The sequence below is a fragment of the Theileria orientalis genome, chromosome 1 (genome assembly GCF_000740895.1).
Source record: "Theileria orientalis strain Shintoku DNA, chromosome 1, complete genome".
Classification (NCBI taxonomy): domain Eukaryota; phylum Apicomplexa; class Aconoidasida; order Piroplasmida; family Theileriidae; genus Theileria; species Theileria orientalis.
The window spans coordinates 2,265,728-2,286,365 of NC_025260.1; the positions used below are offsets into that span (position 1 = coordinate 2,265,728).

The 20,638-nt window shown below is 45.0% G+C and overlaps 9 protein-coding genes across 9 annotated transcripts; 4 read left to right on the plus strand and 5 right to left on the minus strand.

Moving 5' to 3' along the window:
• Nucleotides 1-98: 98 nt before the first annotated feature.
• Nucleotides 99-2,375, plus strand: TOT_010000965 (uncharacterized protein; the record flags this gene model as incomplete). Its single annotated transcript, XM_009691516.1, has 1 exon — nt 99-2,375. One exon carries the CDS (start codon nt 99-101, stop codon nt 2,373-2,375), a length of 2,277 nt encoding a protein of 758 aa, XP_009689811.1.
• Nucleotides 2,376-2,644: 269 nt separating this feature from the next.
• Nucleotides 2,645-4,875, minus strand: TOT_010000966 (DEAD-box family helicase; the record flags this gene model as incomplete). Its single annotated transcript, XM_009691517.1, has 2 exons — nt 2,645-4,785; nt 4,818-4,875. The coding sequence occupies 2 exons, from the start codon at nt 4,873-4,875 to the stop codon at nt 2,645-2,647; spliced, it is 2,199 nt and encodes a 732-aa protein (XP_009689812.1).
• Nucleotides 4,876-5,050: 175 nt separating this feature from the next.
• TOT_010000967 (conserved hypothetical protein) lies at nt 5,051-6,172 on the minus strand (the record flags this gene model as incomplete). The annotated part of the gene is made up of 5 exons (XM_009691518.1): nt 5,051-5,322; nt 5,354-5,527; nt 5,559-5,843; nt 5,879-6,004; nt 6,037-6,172. 5 exons carry the CDS (start codon nt 6,170-6,172, stop codon nt 5,051-5,053), a joined length of 993 nt encoding a protein of 330 aa, XP_009689813.1.
• A 388-nt stretch (nt 6,173-6,560) lies between these two features.
• On the plus strand, nt 6,561-11,456 carry TOT_010000968 (conserved hypothetical protein; the record flags this gene model as incomplete). The annotated part of the gene is made up of 6 exons (XM_009691519.1): nt 6,561-6,870; nt 6,903-7,037; nt 7,067-10,336; nt 10,596-10,830; nt 10,906-11,224; nt 11,376-11,456. 6 exons carry the CDS (start codon nt 6,561-6,563, stop codon nt 11,454-11,456), a joined length of 4,350 nt encoding a protein of 1,449 aa, XP_009689814.1.
• A 192-nt stretch (nt 11,457-11,648) lies between these two features.
• On the minus strand, nt 11,649-13,094 carry TOT_010000969 (binding protein; the record flags this gene model as incomplete). Its single annotated transcript, XM_009691520.1, has 3 exons — nt 11,649-11,990; nt 12,124-12,279; nt 12,312-13,094. 3 exons carry the CDS (start codon nt 13,092-13,094, stop codon nt 11,649-11,651), a joined length of 1,281 nt encoding a protein of 426 aa, XP_009689815.1.
• Nucleotides 13,095-13,304: 210 nt separating this feature from the next.
• TOT_010001336 (60S ribosomal protein L10e) lies at nt 13,305-14,277 on the plus strand (the record flags this gene model as incomplete). Its single annotated transcript, XM_009691521.1, has 5 exons — nt 13,305-13,516; nt 13,601-13,691; nt 13,737-13,868; nt 13,945-14,106; nt 14,176-14,277. 5 exons carry the CDS (start codon nt 13,305-13,307, stop codon nt 14,275-14,277), a joined length of 699 nt encoding a protein of 232 aa, XP_009689816.1.
• A 43-nt stretch (nt 14,278-14,320) lies between these two features.
• Nucleotides 14,321-16,667, plus strand: TOT_010001337 (arginyl-tRNA synthetase; the record flags this gene model as incomplete). Its single annotated transcript, XM_009691522.1, has 6 exons — nt 14,321-14,425; nt 14,669-14,769; nt 14,802-15,855; nt 15,930-16,155; nt 16,191-16,367; nt 16,399-16,667. 6 exons carry the CDS (start codon nt 14,321-14,323, stop codon nt 16,665-16,667), a joined length of 1,932 nt encoding a protein of 643 aa, XP_009689817.1.
• Nucleotides 16,668-16,783: 116 nt separating this feature from the next.
• TOT_010000972 (conserved hypothetical protein) lies at nt 16,784-18,154 on the minus strand (the record flags this gene model as incomplete). Its single annotated transcript, XM_009691523.1, has 2 exons — nt 16,784-17,010; nt 17,164-18,154. The coding sequence occupies 2 exons, from the start codon at nt 18,152-18,154 to the stop codon at nt 16,784-16,786; spliced, it is 1,218 nt and encodes a 405-aa protein (XP_009689818.1).
• A 435-nt stretch (nt 18,155-18,589) lies between these two features.
• TOT_010000973 (uncharacterized protein) lies at nt 18,590-20,209 on the minus strand (the record flags this gene model as incomplete). Its single annotated transcript, XM_009691524.1, has 3 exons — nt 18,590-18,905; nt 18,946-19,904; nt 20,015-20,209. The coding sequence occupies 3 exons, from the start codon at nt 20,207-20,209 to the stop codon at nt 18,590-18,592; spliced, it is 1,470 nt and encodes a 489-aa protein (XP_009689819.1).
• Between the last annotated feature and the right edge of the window lie 429 nt (nt 20,210-20,638).

Sequence of the window (20,638 nt, forward strand, 5' to 3'; positions counted from 1 at the left end):
TAAATGTGTAACAGTTACATTTGAGTATTTTATTCTCATGGTTAATTTATCGTCAACATAAGCTACAGATAATGAATTTATTAGATTGAGTATATAAAATGATGGATTCTCAAACGGTGTTTAGACCAAGTGTTAAACGCAAAACACTTGACTCGCCAACGGATGATGTGTTTGAACTTGACGTGGATATGACCGCAGAATCTGAACCGGACGACTTGAAAACGGTGTATGAGCCGGAAAAGTCGGACAAACCTAGTGACCGCGAAGGTTTCATGGACGCAAATGTGCAAACTACAGTAAGAGTAGACGGGACGGACCCTGATTTTTATTATAAAATAGATGACCCAAATAGTAAATCGCAAACATCGTTGTCGAAGGAGTTCTTGTCTAACTTCATGCTGGAGTTTACAGAGGATGAGTTGGCAGCAAAGAGAACAGTGGAAACTATATACTCAGCAACGGGATCCTTCGCATACACATATCGCAGCTTGGACGACGCGTTCTTCTCAAGGTCGACGAGCGTTAACACGTTGATGCCATTCGTAAAGGCACTAGCGTCAGTGGCAGACGAATCGATGCTGCTTAAGATACTGGAGGAAGCAAAGATAAATAGGGAAGTGAGCGGAAGTGGGTCCGCAGACAAGTCGCTGCTGCTTAACTTTGAGCTGATACTGTTAGGGCACTTCAGGCCAATAAAGGCGAAGCTTGGGGAGTACATGGGAGCAAACTTTCCACTGACCTGGAAAGAACTAAACGAGTTCACGACAGTGCTCTTTAAAAATGGAATACTGACGGAGCTAAATACCTTCTTCACGAACGTCTACGGGATCTATGAGATATACATGGAGGACTTCAAGAGGTACCTGATGGACCTGAGGATGTACGTGATGAGGCTGAACGACTGTTTGACGGCAGAGGAAAAGAAGACGAAGAAGCAGAAGGCCGCATCGCTGTACTCACTGCACGACTGCGTGGACATAATCAACTTCATAGCCTCCCAGCTGGACAGCATGAGGAAGGTGTACGTGCTGTTGGTAAAGAATATTATGAACACGCCAGTGACGGATAATTTGGAAAAGGTGCTGGCGTCACTTGAAAAGGACCTGAGAAGCCAGGCGCTGCTGAAGAGGGAGGAAGGAGAAGTCTCGGATAAGGTGAGTTGCATAAGGATGCTGCTGGACGAGGACTCGGTAAAGTTCCTGGGGTCGGCGTCGCTGGCGACCGATAATGGAGTGTGCAGAGATAAGTTCAACGCATTCTTCACAGCATACCAGCAGGAGCTGCAGCGAAGAACAGATGAGTCGTCGGAGTTTCAGAAGAAGAAGAAGTTCAAGAGGGACTCGGTGCAGTACGTGCTGGACAGGCTGGAGGAGCAGCGCTCGAACACGCTACCTGCGAACTGTAAGAACCCGTTCTACACCGTGGGAATAGCGCCGAAGCTGTGCAACCAGGACACGATCAAAAAGTGCGCTAAGAAGCTGAAGACGCTGCTGCACCCGGACACGGAGCACGACGCGGAGTGGAAGCAGAAGTCGGAGACGGCCTTCAAGGAGGCCTCGCTGGCGCTGTACCAGTGCGTGAACCTGATAGACACGTTTAGCGCAACGATGTCGAGAGTGGGACCGGTGCCGCCATACCTGTCGCACCTGGGACTGACGGTGACCGATGATGCAGGCTACGTAAAAACAAACACAGGCAACCAGGATCAGAGCGCAACGGCAGCCACAGCTTCGGGAGCTGCGACAACAGGGGCGTCAGCGGCAGGAGCACCCGGGTCGGCGGGAAGCAATGCGTCCGACGTCCTGGAGTCGCTCTACCTCTTCTTCCCCGACTTCACCATACGCTCGGAGGACGCGAAGGTGGGCGCTCTGTCGGTGGAGCTGGACCTGAGCAACCTGGCGGAGGGGAAGGTGTGGCAGGGTCTGGGCAGGAACAAGCACGTGAGTCTGTTTGTGCACAGGCCGCTGCACAACGAGCCGCTGACAGTGCACGTGCCGCCGGAGCTGGTGAGCAGCCACCTGCGCTTCCCGCTCTCGGAGCCGCTGAAGAACAGGACGCCGATATTCAAGGTGGACGCGGTGCAGCCGATCCAGTTCGGGAGCTCGTGGAAGTACTACGTGGGAGTGAAGGTGTGCGGGGACAGGGGCTCGACGCTGGTGAGCTGGAGGCCGGTGTTCATAGAGCTATCGTCGAGAGGAAGGTCTGCGAGTCACGTGGCGCGCCTTCTGAGCACCTTTGTGAACGCGAGCTTCGTGAGCCAGCCTCTGCTCCAGGAGAAGCTGAAGGCGATAAAGGGCACCGGCAGCAAGGCTGAGGCCGAGCGGTTCCTGGTCGAGTGCACGAAGAAGGCCCAAAGCTGGGCCGACGAAAACTAATGTCTTAGCCAATTTTAAACTTCACAGATGCGTATTTACCAGTTGCTGAGTTTGAATCATGGAATTGAGTGCTTTTACCCGTTACTGAGTTTAAAGTAGGTAATTGAGTACAACTACCCGTTACTGAGTTTAAGGTAATTAATTGAGTACATATGAATGAATAGTGTAAACACAAATGAACAGTGCCAAATAATAGCTGATATAATGTATCCGTATTAGGATTGAAGTAAAACAACAATAGGGTACACCTTTGAAAGGAAAATAGTTGGTCAGCTTCTCCGGCTCCTGTATAGGTTGACCAGGGCGCTCTTGACCTCGCCGTTGGGCATGTCCTCGGTGCTGAAGTAGTGAGGTGCGATCTCAATCAGCCACTCCCCCTTGATGTCGGAGACGGTGCGAATGTAGTTCTTGGACGTGTGGATGAACTCGTGGTAAATGACCCACTGCGGAGAGTGCTGGAGAGTGCTCGAGGGGTGCAGAGCAACGCTCTGGTTGTCCTTGACCAGCAGGTAGTGGCCGCGGACGCTCCGGTAGGCCACTTGCTGGAAGAAGCCAGTTACCAGGGCCCTCCTAACCCTTTCCAAGTTAATGTCCCTGTGGGCGCCACGGCTACCGGGTAGGCCTGCGGGAGCCGAATTGTAACTGATAGCAGGGGCTGAGCTTGCCGCGGGGGCAAGCAGGTTGTGCTTGGCCATTATCTTGTGGAGCTGGTCGTAGATGTTCACGGCCGAAGAGAGTGACCTCGGGTTCAAAAAGTTGTCCTGGCAGTACCTCCTGGCTGAGGACTGCGGCACGCTCCTATAGGAGTTGAAAGCGTTCAGAAGCGTCAGGTGGTCGCCCTCGGGCGCCGAGAACTGCGACTTCGCCAGGTCGGCCTCCCTGGCGGCCTCGCGCGGCCTCAGGAACACGTTGCCGCACGAGAGCATGGCGACGATGATCAGGAGTTCGAGGGCCGCCGAGTGCTCGTTGGCCTCCACGAGCACCTTCGACAGCTGCGGCTCCAGCGGGAACTCCGCCATCAGGCTGCCGGTCGTCGTGAGCTCCCCCTCGTCGTCCAGCGCCTTCAGGTAGTTCAGCTCCTCGAGCGCGCGCATCATCGTCTCCGGCGCCGGCGGGTCCATGAAGTCGAAGTGCACGAGGTCGTCGATGCCCATCTTCTTCAGGCTCAGCACCACGCTCGCTATGTTCGAGCGCAGGATCTCCGGGTACGTCTCAGCCACGAGGTCCTTGTTGAAGGCCGCCTCAGTGTAGAGCCTGAAACACTTTCCGGGCCTCGTTCTCCCTGCCCTGCCTGCTCTCTGCTGCGCCGACGCCTTCGAGATTGGCGAGACCAGCAGCGACTCGATTCTCCCTCGCGGGTTGTAGATCTTCTGCTTACTGAAGCCCGGGTCGATGACGTAGACGATGCCGTCGATCGTGATCGAGGTCTCTGCGATGTTCGTTGCGATGACGACCTTCCTGCCCTCCACGCTCTGGAACACTCTCTGCTGCTGCGACGGCGGCAGTGACGAGTACAGCGGCAGTATTGTTATTGGGTCCTTGCAGTTCTTCCTGCTCAGCATCGCCTCGATCTCCTTGCGTGCGTTCTCGATCTCCTCCTCTCCAGTCAGAAAGAGCAGAATGTCTCCCTCCGGCTCCGCCATGTGGATGTTGACCACTGTTCTGACCGAGGCCTCGAAATAGTCCCTCTCCGGCTCCACTGTGTAGAAGATCTCGACCGGGTGCATCGACCCTGGCACCCTCAGGATGTCGCAGCCTCCGAAGTACTCCTGGAACTTCTTCGCCTCGAGCGTTGCCGACATGATCACCAGCTTCAGGTCCGGCCTCAGCTTAATCAGGTCCTTGAAGAGCCCGAACAGCACGTCGGTCGCTATTGTCCGCTCGTGAGCTTCGTCCAGTACCACCATCCCGTAGTTAGAGAGCGTTCGGTCAGTCGTGATTTCCTTCAACAGCATGCCGTCTGTCATAAACTTCAGCAGGGTCTTGTCGCAGTACTTATCCTCGAACCTGATCGAGTAGCCCACTGTGACGCCAAGTTCCACGTCCATCTCTTCCGCAACCCTGGTTGCAACTGACATGGCTGCGACTCTGCGCGGCTGTGTGATTGCTATTGGACGCATCCCCGATAAACCAGCCTCCAGAGCGAACTGTGTCATCTGTGTGGTCTTTCCGCTACCTGTTTCCCCAACTAGTACCAAAACCTGGTTCCTTTTTACCAATTTGATAAAATTCCGCCTGGCAGTCCATGCCGGGAGCTTTTTTCTATCCTCAAGAAGTCTATAATAGCGCGAAGAATATGGAGCATTAGTCCATCTGTTTATATCAGGTGATGATTCATCATTTAACACTTCCTTTTTAAAATTCTCATTAGTTTTATCCGAGCTCAAGGTGGTTGTGGAATCCTGGGTTTCTAAAAACATATATTAATTATAAAAAACTAACCTGTTGGTGGACGATCGGTGAAACCAAATTTCCTCTTTTTAGGATTTGGAGAGTCCATTATGTCAATAAATATAACTAAAAGTTGCCACGTGCAGCCACATAATACAACCCCCAACCAAGGATTATTTAAACAAATAAACAATTTATATTTTCTATTATTTTAGTTAATAATTGTGTATATAACGGATCCTTCTGTTCTAGATAATAGTATAGTGTGTATAGTGAAAAATTAGTTATCTGGTCCATGGCGTGAACGGCCTTACGATTTTTATAACAACGTTATCAGATGGGTCTTTGGGTTGATAAATGATCGCGTCAAACTTTGTTACACTTTTAATGAAGTAGAATAAGCAGACGATCACGACGAACGTGATTGACCAGGATATGTTGGACAGAAGAATGTATTTGAACAGATCGCTGGTGTTCTTCTCGTCGATAAAATCACTCATATCCGTGGGAATCACGCCGTAGCATCCAGATAGGGCCGCTTCGTCCCATTTGAAATCTAAGGTGTGTTATAATAATGGTAAAAATACCCTCCTTCTCCATAGCGTCACGGTAGGCGTTACACACCGATAGGTCCTCAATAGTACATTTAGTCGATGGGTCCTTTAGAGCCATGAGAATCATCTTCCTCTGTATCAAGTAATCAGGGTCGTTGCAACTCCTGATCTCCTTAGGATAAGTGTTCTCGAGAGTGATTTGACAAGCTGAAAATATATGTAAGTTAAAAAGGCTTACGAGTCATTCTTTTGAGAATTAGTCTGCAATTTTTGACAGCATTGACAGCCATCTCGTCAAAACGATTTATGCACCACTGCCTGGGACTCACAAAGACCCAAATTAAGCTACTTAGCTGGAGCGCGAGCCAAATCCACATGAAGAGAGCAAAAATCCAGGGGAACCACTTTACAGTGCACCCCAAAAACTTGAGCCAATTACCAGTCTCCATGAAGTGACTCATAGTATAGTTTGAAAAAATGTTGCAAATTTTAGCCAAAAATATAGATAAAATTACAAGTATGCCTAAAAATTAAGTGAGTAACAAGGAGGTCAAATACCAGTGGTTATAATGATTGAAAGAATGAAACCGTTTATAATCCTGATACTACGAGCAGGGCAGCTATAGTTTACAAAGAAGTTATATTGTCTAAGTAAAATATGGAAAAGTAGAGTAAGAATGATCCCTGAGAATAGTGATGAGCGTGAAATGACATACCGATTAAAAGAACCCAGCTCACAAAGCTGTAGAAGAAGCTAGCTCGCCATATATACCTCCGGCGAGTCCAATTGAAACGCAGAGACTCAATTTTTCTGCCGAATCTCCCCTTAGGTTTAACGTTATTATTATACATTGTCTATATAGAGTATTTAGTAGCCAGGTCAAGTTAGAATTGTGCTGAAATCAAGTTATTCAATACACAATGTAATTTTATCACATATAATTATGTGAAACAAATACACATTGTAAATTATTTAGTAAATCGAATGAACATAGTGACACCATACATATGGGCCAAAACAATAATAAAACATTTACACATAAGCCTTAAGCCTTAAATAATTGTATTTTTAAATGATGAAAATCTATTTGGTGGATAAAATTAAATTTTTTTAAAACTGGAAAATAAGAAAAGTGGTAACGAATGGGGATGGAAATAACAGAAGAATCGTAAAATTATTATAGCTAATATTATTTTATAAACATGAATAAAATATGTGTTGACCGAGTATGAAAATATTATGGGATTTGAATGTGGACCTTCCAGTGATTCTAACGACAACAGTGTCGAAAGGAATGACGCAGTTCCTGAATCATCAAATCAATTGACAAAAAATTCAGAAACTTTTGAATGTTTTATCGCATCGTCAAAATCTGCTGCTAAAATAGATTGTAAAGACAACAAATTTTCGAAACTTGAAAAAAAATGGATAAAGTGTATATTAAATAAACGATTTGAAAATAAAAACACAAAGGAAGCAGTGAATAGGCAAATAGTATATTGTAATAAAGCAATTGAAACAACTTTAATTAAACTGAACAACTACGAGAGTATGTTTATCGGATCAATAAATAACGTTTAGGTGTGTTACTGTTTTCATACATACTTTATAAAAACAGAAATGATGAAGAGTTTGTAAAGAGTGTATGTGTACTGTGTATAAGATGGTATTTCTGCCTCAAGTATAATTTCCTGCTCCCAGAAGCTCCATATTTAGGTAAGAGTTGAAGTAAAAGTAATATTTAGGAGCTGTTGCAGTATTCAACAGTCTCATTTGGGGACTTAAGTCAGTAGATGGAGTTTACGTGCAGTTTATTCGACTGCTTCTAGGCGTACATGAGCGCACAAGCGAGTACATTAGTCCGATGCTGTCATACACCGATGAGTGGGACGGAGAAGGCGAGGAGTGTGCAAACGTTTGGCTGATTGAAGTGTGCCCAGTATTCGCAAAGTTCCAGTCAGCATTTGAGCCGAAGGAGTTTTGTAATCAGGTGGTATCGTACGTGTTTGACGTAACAGTAGCGCTGAGCAAGAAAAATATGGTTTTAAAGTACGATGGCAGGAGCGATGGGATGACTGAAGTGTGGAATGAATTGATGAAGTGGAAGAGTAAAAGCGGCTGCAGTTGTCAAGAGAAGGGGTACATAATGTTACTGGATGCATACGCAGATATGGTATTTAATGGAGCACTGCCAGATGAGACAAGGAATGAGAGAGTGATGAAGCTGGTGGGACTGTACGCAAAATGGTTGCTAGCACTGACAAATGAAAGATATGTGGAAACGAGTGTGCTTAAAAGATCATATGAACAGTTTAATGAAAAAGAGGACTGTCAGAAAGATAGTGATGATGAGCATTACGGTGACGAAGGAGGTGCAGCCTTGGAAAACATACAGAAAACAATAAATGGGATGGAGTGCGCATATTTGGACCAGAGTAAAGATGAATTGTACAAGTGCAACAACATGGAGGAATGTAGAGGGTTCATAGAAGGATGTAGAAGCTATGTGCCATTTTCATACTCGAGAGTGATAAGAGAGGCGGTTGCTGTCTATAAAAAATACGAAGCTATGCCAAGGGAGATGGTGATAGTAGCAATGGGATACGTAAATTACGAGCGAGGAAAAGAATACGAAAAGTGCACAGACTTCGCAACGCTGGACGGAGTATCATACGTGGAGACGTTGACGCTGAGCCTGTATCGGCACGAAATTGGAAGGATGATACTGAGTGTGTGCAAGGCAAATGTGAATTACGTAAAATGCGAAGAGGACGGCATTGTGGAATTGGATGAAAATAGTGACGATTATACGCACGATGTGATAAGCGAATACTGCTATAGAATATATAGCTCAATAGCAGACTCGTGTGGAGTAGAGTTGGACAGTAAGAGGCTGAAGGTATGCGTGTCAACATCACTGTCGACGAAGGTGGAGTCAGGATACGTTCACTACGATTTTCCAGAAGAGTCGGCAGAAGAACTGTTAAAGGAGCTTGTGAGAGAGGTTAAGAATAAAATAACCTCAGCAGCAGAAGTGTGTATATACTCAGAAGCACTGGAACAAAATCATGAAATGACGAGAGAAGAAGTGGGATTTATTAAGAGTAGCTCGGCACTGCCGTGCGTGCTAATAGCGCTAGCGTCGCTGATGAGTGATGACGTGTACCTGGACACCTCGTCAGAAGGAGTGGTGAGAGTGGTGGTGAGTTGCAGGTCGGTCTACGAGTACAGCGAAGAAAAGCTGAGTCTGTGCCTGAAGCTGTTCTACTGCGAAGTGGAGGACGACTGCATGTTGTCGCTGGAGTACAGGAACGCAGAGTTGGCGCACTATAGAACGCAGTTGCTGAGGTACCTGCTGCAGTTGTCGCTGTCGCCGATGAATAGGAGGAGTAAACTAAGGTTCGCGTTCAACGGAACTGTGGACACGAGGAAGTTTACAATGAGACTGTTTAAGTTCCTTAACTTCAGAACGAACAGCGCACTCATGGACAGAATAGTGTTTGAAAAGTACTTGACGACGAGAGTGGTAATAGAACATAAAAGCAGGACTGCGAGTGTGAAAAGTAAGAAAAATATCGCAAATGGTACCAGTGGTGTGGGCAGAACGAGTAATAGTAACCACTATGAGTATGGCAGCAGAGGTAGTAAGGACTATGAGTATGGTAATACGAGCACTGCGTCGAGAAGGGGAAGGAAAGGTACCAGAGGCAGAAGAAAGAAGGGGGAGAGGCAAGGCTTGATTAATGGGAAGCTGAAGAAAGGAAAAGGGAACGAGTCGGATCAAGAAGAGTACGAGGAGCATGACGGAATGCCGCTAAGTAAAATGTTTAGTGTGTTCGGGTTTCTGGAGTACCACGGGAGGAACGTGAAAGCCGGAAACGTTAAGTTGGCAGTTAAGTCGGAGGACGCAGCGCAGAATGAAAAGTACTTCGAAGCAGAATATTTCTTTAACGTCAGCTTTAAGTTCATAGGAGTGCTGAGGACGTACGTGGTCGAGGGGCCGAGTTTTGGAGCAGACGTCGTGGACCAGTTAACATTTAAGTATTACCTGAGGCTGTGCTCTAACGACTTCTACAACACAGTGAACACGGCAATAATATATTCGGCGATCAGGGAGGTGGTGGACACGAATGAGTACGGAGATAAGGTGGAAAACGCACTGCTTGCCCAGTATTTGGGAGAAGGAGAAGAGGGAGCGGTGAGAGGAGAGTACAACGGGTTCATGGAGTCCCTGGGTCTGCTGGATAACGAAGGCAGCAGAAGCAGAGAGAGGACGGAGAGCAAGAAGAGCTGGAAGCTGCAGTTCGTGGACCTGCTGAAGCTGAACAACAGGTACACGAAGAGAGCCTTCTACACGCTGACGCACGAGTTCTGCGCACAGTTCCTGCGCTTCGTCCCGAACTCGTGTCTGCCGAACCTGCTCTGCAGCTGGGCGTCCTCGCTGCCGACGGACACGATGAGCACAGTGAGGAGCGAAAAGATAGCGACGGCGCGCTTCGTGATGTTCACGCTGCTCTGCAGAATCGGCGCAGCGAAGTACGAGCTCAGCACGAGGTTCTTCAGGGCGCTGGAACCGCTGGTGTCGGCAGTTAACGTGGTGCTGGTGAACCTGGAGATCGTGTACAAGGCGCCGGCGTCACACGGCGCGTGCGAGGTGATATCAGACGACGAGGCAACGCCGCTGAAGAAGGACCCCTGCCTGCAGTCCTCACAGGAGTTCAACGAGCTGCTCTCAGGGGAGCTGGACGTGTCGGACTCCAACTTCTACGAAAACATCGTCACAAAGTACAACACGATCAGGGCGGAGAACGTGAAGAGGATGAGGGAGAGGAGGGAGGAGATGCGAAGAAGGAACAGAGAGCAGGTGGGTCATCTGCTGCATGTGGCGTGGCTGTTCGGGAAGATGATGGACAGGATAACGAGGAGCCTGAGCGACACGATGTTCGACCCGGGCAACCAGTACGTGACAAATACAGGTACGAGTCTTTTTTTATGGTATTTAAATGGTGGTGTGTGTTATCAAATGCTACTGTTGCGTTTTGTTCATAAAGTAGTATTGTGTGCTATCAAAGGCTACCATTGTGTGTTAAGGAAATAAGCCGTCGCCAGGGCGGATATTAGTTAGCATTCTTCAGTTAACTAAGTTTATTTAGAAATAGCTACTACTGTTAGTCTAATATTAGCATAATTCAACTAAAACTAATGCTGTACAGACAATACTACATAGCTAACAAAATTACACAATGGACAATAATACATAACTAATGTTCGTAGACGACACGTACGTCGTGACCTGTATTGGGAAGAAGAGAGCGTTGCTGTACTCAATGATTGATCTGCTGAAGCTGGTGGACAACACGCTGTCGACGATCATTAGAATATGCCTGCTGTCCTCACTGAGTATATCGGACTCCTCCGCCTCTGAGCAGTGCACTCCACAGCGAACGATGGACAGTTACAAGTTCCCGAAGCAGATAAAGTCGGAAGCGTCCAACGAGTCTGAGTATGGGTTCCCAGACTCGTGCAAGGAGTCGGTGCAGAGAAGCGCATCACGCAAGTACGAGGCGGCAAATGAGTCGCAAAGGCACCTGGAGTCGATGAGCCACTCTGAGATCATCGGAAAGATAAAGCTCCACAAGCAAAGCGTAAAATCGAGACTGAAGACCATGTCAAGCGTTGAGTTCAGACCCAGAGTAAGGCTGAGAGACGAGGAGGAGAGCTCGTCGGAATACGAGGACGAAGATGGAGAGTTCACGTCCGGCGACGAAGAGGAGGATGAGGCGGAGGAGCTGGCGAGCGGCAGCGCGTCCGACGATCTGGACGGCTTCATTGACTTTGAAACGGACCAGCACCTCTCAATGCTAACGTACAACAACGGCAAGCACATTCACAACAACGCAAAGGTAGGTTGACAGTCACGCGACAGCTATAGTATATGTTGCCATTTATATGGGCAGTTGCTTGCAGTAGAATTTGTTAATGCAGTGAATACATGTATTTAACTATGTGATGGGTAGTTACTGCCGTAATCTTGGATATACTTAAAATGTGCAGAACCTTGGCGCCAACAAGCGACTTAAAATGACCGACCTGAGGAGCGAGTGGAGGTGTATAATAAAATCGCAACTAATGTAGTTTTATTTAGCGGATGTGTATATACATCAGTGTTTATACACATATATATGCTATGATGTATGTGTATGCATAGCTTTTGGTACATATGTACCACGGCACATACATACCTACGTACATACATACACAGGACCCATGCTAAATGTACATGTGAATACATACGGTGCGTATGAATTGTATAAAACATTAAAACGGTCAAGCGACCTCGTCCTTCAGTGGGAACTTTACGTACGAGTAGAAGTTGCGTCTGCAGACAGGGCACTTGTCGTTGCGGAGGCCGTAGAGGCACTTGGAGCAGAAGGAGCCGTGGCCGCAAGGAAGCAGCACAGTGTCCATTTCGTTTGCGATGCAGATCAGGCACTCCTTGTCCCGCACGTCGCCCATGCCGAACATGTCCCGGGGCTCCTGAGGACAAAGGTAGTCTCCACAGAAGACCACCTGCTTTAAAATCTTGGGTGACATTTTGGGGCTCTTGACGAACGGCATGATGAGCTCGTTGGGAATTCTGAATCTGACGAGAGTAATCTCGGCGTACCCCTATAGAGATAATTAAGCGGAGAATGATGGGAGTGCGTAAAAGCAGAGCAAAAAGTTAAATGTGTAAGCAGTCAAAGAAAGTAACTAAATGTGAGTAAACAAGTACAAGATTGCGTAAAGGGAAAAAAGTTACCTGGTGACTCTCGACGTCGCCCTCGCTGAAAACCCTAGGTTCCTGCGTCCTCGGAGTGTATAGGACAATGACCAAGGGGATTCTTTTCTGAAGAAGCTCCTCTTGGGAGGACAGAGCCGACCACGTTGAAATGCTGTTGCCGTCAACTTCAATGTGCTAAAGCGAAACGTGAAAGGGTGTAAACTTACGTCGAGGGTAGGCTTTAAGGTGCACCTGATCTTCGAGCCGGAGTTGAAACAAATAGGCTCGGATGAGCAGAAGTTCCCCTCGTTGCAGAGCAGTGAAATGTCGCCAGAAATCTTAGTGCTGTCGCACATGTCGGAAGTCTGGTCGAGAAGAAGCTCACACTGGTCAGTGTAAAAGGGAATCAGAAACTTCCGCAGCAGCTTCTTCACCTTAGTTAACAGGGTGTCGTGCAAAAGGGATAAACCGAAGGATTCCTTCTTATAACTCTTAGGAATGATGGCTGACTGAACAATTTCAAGAGGAACGCCCCAATAGGCGCTAACGAAGGTCGTTTTCAAGCAGTCGAACTCGAAGGTGACCGTCAAGTTGTTAGTATATCCCTTCTTCGCATCTTGTGGGTTTTCGTAGACCAAACTCAGAGAATTGGGGTTAAGGGCGAGTGGCATGTGGACTCTCGGTATGGGAATGGGCTTGACCTTCCTCTTAAACCTTAGAATCTGAGTGAAGTGACTGTAGTATAAACCTAAAATTTCGGCGGCGTACTCGGCCATGCCGCTCAAGTGAATGGCTTTCGGGTTCGCCTGGAGCTCCTTGGCAATATGCCATATTGAATTGTACTCAGTTATTAGGTGAAACAGGCGTATAAATATTAAAAGGAGGGCTATGACTATAAAAAGGTTGGATGAACCGTAGCTTTGGAGCGCTCCAGTCCTCCCAGAAATAAACCTGCTGTCAGCTATATTCCTGTAAAAAAATAGATCAAATTGATCAAGTATATTATCCATTATCCTATTAATACTTTTTATAATAACCTCCCTTTATAATATAATATATAAATATATAATATGTATATAAAATATATAAAATAATGACGATTCATGAATACATATTGGGCATTACTGAAATAAAAAAAAATTATATACTAGATTTATATGTAATATTAGTTTTAAAATAATTGTGCACATTTATATTTATTTTTAATATAAAAAATTAAAATGCCGAGTTCAAAACGAAAGTTAAAAACTCAATTGACCTCATGTAAGAAGGATTCCAAAAAGAAACTAAATCTTATTGAAAACATTAGAGGCACGCTTGAACAATTTATTAAAAATAATAAAAATGAATCCACTTTTGTCTATATAATTGCCCTAAATGACCAAAGGAACTCGCCACTTAAAACTCTGCGTTCAATACTCTTGCCAGGAAGGTAACCCAAAAATACACAATTTTAAATTTTAAATAAAACATTAATTTAAATTTGCTCTTTCTTTAAAGTAAATAAAAATTTTAGGGTGTTTTACGGAAAAAACAAAGTAATGCGCATCGCACTCGGCACCAAACCTGAAGATGAGATTTTTGAGAATTTGCACAAAATCTCAGAAGTATGTTTAGGATTAAAGTTAATATTTATTAATAAACTATTTTAGAATTTATTTGGCGAATCTGCGATCCTAATCACATCTGAAATGCCAGATGTGGTCATGGAGAAGGTGAACGGATTTAAAGTGAGAGATTTTATAAAGTGTGATAAATTAGCCAAAGAAACAATCGTATTAAAGGTATTTTGAATATTTAAAAAAGATAAATCTTCAAATTAATCAATACCTATTGAGATTCTGGCAAATATTCATACAGGAAGGAGGTGACGACTTTAAAGACATACCAGGCAGCATGGAGCCACAATTTAGGAAATTGGGAGTGCCAACAGCTTTAAATATGGGAAAAATTGTTTTAATGGGCGATTTTGTAGTTTGTGAAAAGAATAAAAGGCTTTCCGCCAACCAATCGCAGATACTGGTATGTGTAGAGCATAGTTTGAGTTATTTGAATGATTTAAGAAAAAGAATTGTTAACAATAATTTTTAGAAACTACTCGGTATTAGAATGTCGTTATTTAGTGCCACCGTAAAAGGATTCTGGAACGATGGACACTATAAAGAACTGACTCCCAATACACACCAACAATAATCGCTGTAATAATAGTACATATAGCATGTAAAATCTGTAATATATGAAATGTGTAATATGTTGTGTTTTTACTTGTATTATAATACCGTGTTTGGCCTATAAAACACACCTGAACGGAACGTTGCAATTCACATCAGTGGAGAACATAGTAAGTAGTAGAATCCAAATAAACGACTGCATAAGTGTGATTTGGAGATGATTTTAGATTCGACATATGTATAACTTTTAGATAAAAAGAGGAATTCGAAGACTGTGTGATGAGCAGGAAGAAAATATATTGAAAAAATGTAAAAGGCCATTGGTACGCATCCTTCTACACAACAATCCTACATAAAGACTGTAACTGAATAAAATTCTCTAATAGTATTCAACGAATAATCAATTAATACAGGTCTGGGTCACTGATAGTGACCCTGAGTTTGATTTACACACTAAGGTCGGAAGGACTATTTCAGATGTTCTGGACTTGAAAATAGATCAAGTGAATGATAGGTTTGTTGAATGAGTGAAAATGCGGTGATCAGACTGTGCAATGAGATTAAAAAGGATTTATCGATAGTGGACTCGTGTCAAATATCGCACGACGAATTAAAAGTAAAACTGAGAGACTCGTACCTCTTGGATAAGCTGGACGAAATGGAAAAGGATGAGAGACTGTCAGTAGGAAAGCTGACGAACGAGAAAGTAGTGGTAGACTACTTTAGCCCGAACGTAGGAAAGATGCTGCACATGGGCCATATAAGGTCGCTGGTGATAGGACAAAGCCTGTCGAACCTGTTGGAGTTCTCAGGAAGCAAAGTGTGCAGAAGAAACCACGTGGGAGACTTCGGACTGCAGTGCGGAATACTGATGAGGTACCTGATGGAGTACGACGTGAGAATGATGGAAGCACTGGAGGTGGAGAGCCTGCCCCGAGACCGCGCCATCAAGGAAGAGAGGAAGTATTTCGGATTCAAAATACCAGAAATGGAGGAAGACTACAGAGAGAGGACACTGCACCTGCCGCTGCCAACATTTTCAGACAATCTGATACTATCGACAGTGGATAGCTACTACAAGTTGGCGTGCAACAAGTTCACGGAGGACGAGGAGTTTTGTAGAAGAGCAAGACACGAAGCAATGCTGTTGCAGAATTCAAAGAGCCAGGGGCAGAAGCAGTGGGAAAAATTGAGAAACACGTGCGTGGGACACTATGAAGATATGGCATACTTCTACTACATGGATGGGCTGAAAACGATACCAGAAAGCTACTATAAGAACGTGGCAGACGAATTGATAAGCAAGTTGGTGAGAGAGAATAAGGCAAGAGAGGAGGGAAAGGAGGTCCTGGTAAACATACCTGGTCTGTACCGTGAGAGTGAGGAACAAGAAGATTTGGATGATTTGGATGGCGAGGAATCAGAAGCTGCCGAGTCTGAAGACAGCGATAGCGTCAACAAGGCAGTTTTGAGGACGGCGGAAGGGAGTTTGACATACATGGCAACGGACCTTGCAGCCCTGTCTCACAGAGTAAGCTGGAACAAGCCGGACAGAGTAATATATGTGACTGAGAGCAACCAGAGACCACACTTTAAAAAGGTAAGTGCGCTGCTGAAGGGATAGGCAATTAGTTTAGTGGTCAAACAGCTAGTTGACGAATTAACGATCTGCAGCTCTATAAAATAGCAAAGAAGCTCGACATGTTAAACGGGTGTAAGGTGGAACACGTAGGATTCGGACAAGTGAGGCTCGAAGGAGCAGGAAAACTGAGGTCTAGGTCGGGCAGCAAGTGTAGTCTGGTTGACATCACGAAGCAGGTGGTTAAACTAGTGGGCGACGAAATAGTCAAGAGAGGGGACTACTTGGAGCTCAAAAGGCCGCTGCTGTCTAGAAAGATTGGTAAGTGCCGTGTTTACAAGATTAACGCTGTGCAGGAGTGGGATCCATGATTTTCAGCGACCTGAGTGTGGAGAGGCACTCGGGATACAACTTTTCGCTTGAGCGTCTGATGAATCAGGGCAACAACGGGCTCATTGCGATCCTCTACGCGTACGTAAGGTGTCTGTCGCTGCTGAAGAAGACGGAGCAGCTGGAGCCGCTGGAGAAAAGAGGTGCAGTCCAGACAAATAACGCCCTTTTCAGAATTCAGAAACGCCTCGGAGAGGAACCTGGGAAGGTCACTCCTCGGGTTCGAGAACACGGTCCTCTCAGCAGTGGCGACGCGTGAGCCGCACAGAGTTTGCAGGTACCTGAGGGCGCTCTGCAAGGCCTTCAGTCGCTTCTACGAGGACACGCAGGTCATAGAGGACGGCAAGGCCTACTCACTCTCCGTGAGGCTGGTTAAACTGACTTCAAGAGTGATAGAAGAGGCGCTGAAGATACTGAACATACAGCCAGTGCAGCATTTGTAATATAAATAAAGTTAACCCTGTTATACTCGACAGAGAATAAGTATGTGTACAGAGCCTAGGTAATCTACAAGATTCAACTGAGCTCGAGTAAGCATGAAGGCATTCATACGCAGAGTTCACTTGTCCTTCTTTTTCGCTTCGTCCACATCCCTGATGAACTTTCTGACCTGGCGCGGCGTCATGTCGTTCACGAAGTTAGGCTTCATGTCCTCGGTGAACTCGGGGACCTCCGCCTTCGAAAGGTCCTGGCTGAGGTCGTAGCTGTTCGGGAACATGTGCCAGTTGTACATCCACCCGTGGACGGTTTCGCGGGGAAGCACTTTCGGAGGCTTGATCTCCCCTTCTGAAAATAGTTGTGCCAACACCAGCAATAGTAGTAGCAGATTAGCAATAGTAGTAGCAGATTAGCAATAGTAGTAATAGTAATAATAGTAATAATAATAGTAGTAGCAGAGTAGTAATAGGAAATAAATAAGTGGTGATATATGGTTAATACCTTCTGAAACTGCTAATCTGTAGTTATTCTGAAACTCAGGAGGAGGAGTGATATGAGTGAGCTTGAACAACATTTGCAGGGTGCCGTCCCGGTAAACGCAGGACACGTTCCTCAAGTCCACATGGGAAAACGGCCTGTATGACCTTTGAATCCTCAGTAGCTTCTTATTCTTAGCAGGGTCCCGCTTAGATGCAAAAGTCACGCGTTCCCACTGATTAACAATCGTGTTCTTCGGGAAGTTGATCATTATTAGAGGGGGCCTCAGTATGTTGTCATCGGTGACATCTGCGTAGCCATAATCAGGTTTCGGCATCCGATTGAACAAGTCGTTGTAGGTGCTGTGATAGGACAATTTGTGTTGGGGCTCCACAGGCTCACTTTCGCAGGTCTCATAGTATGTGTTCAGCTCAGGAGAGTTCGGAATCTCCTCAGCCGCTTCCATGTATGAGTCAGGATACTTTTTGTCCTTCGTGTAGTTTAAAAATACTCGAAACTGGTCCCTCTTTATTCCTGGAGCCCAGATGCTAATTCTGAGGTACGGAGTGCCCTCCCTCAGTAGCATTTTGGTATAGTCAAAGGGCGCAGGGAGCTCGAACCTTTTGAACCCTTCGTCAGGAAGGTGGAGCGTGGGATCGATCCTCTTGACCTTCTTTATCTTCTTGTCCTTGCCGGGGAAGTTTGCCTTAGTTTCCGCAGTCATTTCAGCCTCCCACTCGTCGCCAGTCTGTGTGCGACCGTCCTTTGAATACAGGCACTCGTAGGAAATCATGGTCCTGCCATACAGGCCAACATCCTCGGGCACACAAACTCCTGTCCTACTCACAGCCTTCAATGCCCTTTTTTCATAAGAAGGTTCATTTTGAATTCTACTTAAACTGTAATTATTAACACTTCCATTGAATGATTTAAGATTATTTACAAATGATATCCGAATACAATCAGAGTTTAGAGCTATAATTAGTAGTACATAATTGTATATGAAAAGTTTCATAAGTTTTAGTGTAATCAAATGTGCTAAGTGTGAAATTTACATTGTGAATATAACCTCAAAATACTAAAAGAACAAAAATTAAGCAACAAATAAAATGTGTGTAAGTGGCTAAATATTTCAGCTCATAAAAATACGTGGAAATTATAGAATCTTGCGAAATATATTCTGACACCATATGTGTTATAGAGAATAAGGAATCATACACATGATTAGTTTTTTAACATCATAGACTGTTTATTATTAATTTTATTAATATTTTGAAGTCCTTTATAGTAATATTGGTAATATATTATGTTAACATCTGGATTTTAATTCTTGTGTGTATCTCTATGTTAAAACACCCGTTTCCACTAACTAATTGATATTATAGTCATGTACAATGACTTGAAATAACATATTATACAGGTGTGTCTATAACTATATGTTACACGTGATTTAAAGTATGAAATCGATTAAGCCTTTGAGCCTCATCAGAATCGTGTGTTGATAAAGCTCCAGGTTAATCTTGTTGGGAATGCGTTTTATCTCAGCCATGACAGCCTCATCTGTACATGACTTGAGCCAGGGGTTCTGGTCCAGAATGGCGATCAGGAACTCGAGAATGAGCGTAGTGTTGTTGATGTCCCTGTTCAAGTGAGCGCAAACGAACTTTAAAAGAGGAAGTATGGTCTTTTCATCACGATTCCGAACCGCAGTGGAAAGAGTGCCCCTTATAATGAGGAGCTCGATGAGATTGTACACGTGTTCGGGCCTAAAGTTAAGTTATTCAAGGGGAAAAGGAAGGAACTTACGTCAATTTAAGAGCCAAATCCAGTGCAGCCTTGTATTGAAACGACTTAACGAGTTTGTCCAGTGGACCTAGCTTGGGAGGCTTGTATCCGAAGTAGTCGAGTGGTTTCGCTTCGGAACCTTGGTGCACAGGTGAGGAATCTGAAGCCTTGGTGTCCGGCTCATTTATCATCCTATCGCCGGCCTTCAGGTTGTGCCTCACCAGCCAGTCACCTGAGACCAATCCTACGGTCAAAACGCTATTGTACAGAAAATCAAACGACGTGATCTGGGACTCGTAGCTGTAGACTTGCAGGAGAGTGCCAGACGTAACATCCGTAAACTTGACGGTCCCGTCTAGAGAGGCGGTGACCAGGCATTCGTCCTCATCACTCAAGAAAGATCCAAGGACCGTCCTCATATGAGGCTTGAGGCAGTAGTCCAGCTTCAAGCCTGAGCTCACGTCCCATACCATGACCTTGTTGTCTCCTGTGGAAAGCAGCCTGAAGCCTGAAGAGGAGCAGGAAACGTGCTGAACTGGGGACCCGTGGTTCAGAGTCGCAACTGGAGACGTCGGTATCCTAACGTCATACACTCGACACCGTGAGTCGTAGCAGCCTGTGACCCAGAGATTCGGGTCATCGGGGATGCTACACAGGGTCCTCACGGAGTCAGTGTGGCCGTCGAGCGTCAAAACGCACTTTTCCTCGGAGATATCCCAAAATTTAACCCGAGAGTCTTCACCGCCAGACATCAAATTCAACTTGTCGTTTGAAAAGCGGTGGCAGTGGACAGGGCCTTCGTGAGCGTTAAATCTGCGCAGATGCGACTTCAGTGAGAGTGCGATAACGTTTATGGATCCAGAGTCGTCAGAAACTGCCGCCAACTTAGCATCCGATCTAAAAGAGCAGAATCGTACGAAACTCTTGGAAGAAGTGTAGTTGTGAAGTGTATTTTGATTCATGTAGTCATAGAACAAAACCTAAGAAGGAATCAGAAATTAAAATCAATATAGTATAAATAATAAATACATCAAAATAAATATAAATAATTATCTATTGGTGTAAGGCGAGATGAATAAGAAAGGCGAACCTTCGTTCCGTACGAAACTGCGCATAGGTTATCACAAGGGCTCAAGGACAAATGTGAAATAGGTGAGGATTCCTTGCCCGTTCCTACGACCTTTAACCATTTGAAGTAGCTTCTTGCGCTTTTATCGGACTCAGAGGTCTCAGAAACGGTTCGCCTTAGGCCTTCTACCTCGCAGACCTTGAAATAATCACCCATCCTGAATCAATAAATCCATTTATTAAATATAATAAATCTAAAATGTATTGCGATATGAAATTTCGTGAATTTTGAAACATATTTTAAAAAATGGCAAAAATGAGTTGAGATCTTGTTTTCATATAACATCTAGTGCTTGTACGGCAAGGACGCTCGAGAAATTTTTTAATAAATTTGTTTTATGTACCATATTTTATGTATTAATTAAATTAATTTTAAATATTGTGTTATTTATTAGAGCTCTATATTGTCAATATTTTCCAAATTGATTGTTATCCAATATTGTCGATTTAGGGATTCAATTCTTTGAGCTTATAATAATTGAAGATTCTGTGGATTTTAAATTATAAATCATAACTTATAACCTATTTGAGATTTAACTTTTAAATTTTAACTTCTAGAAATCTTTGTTTCGTCGGCATTCATACC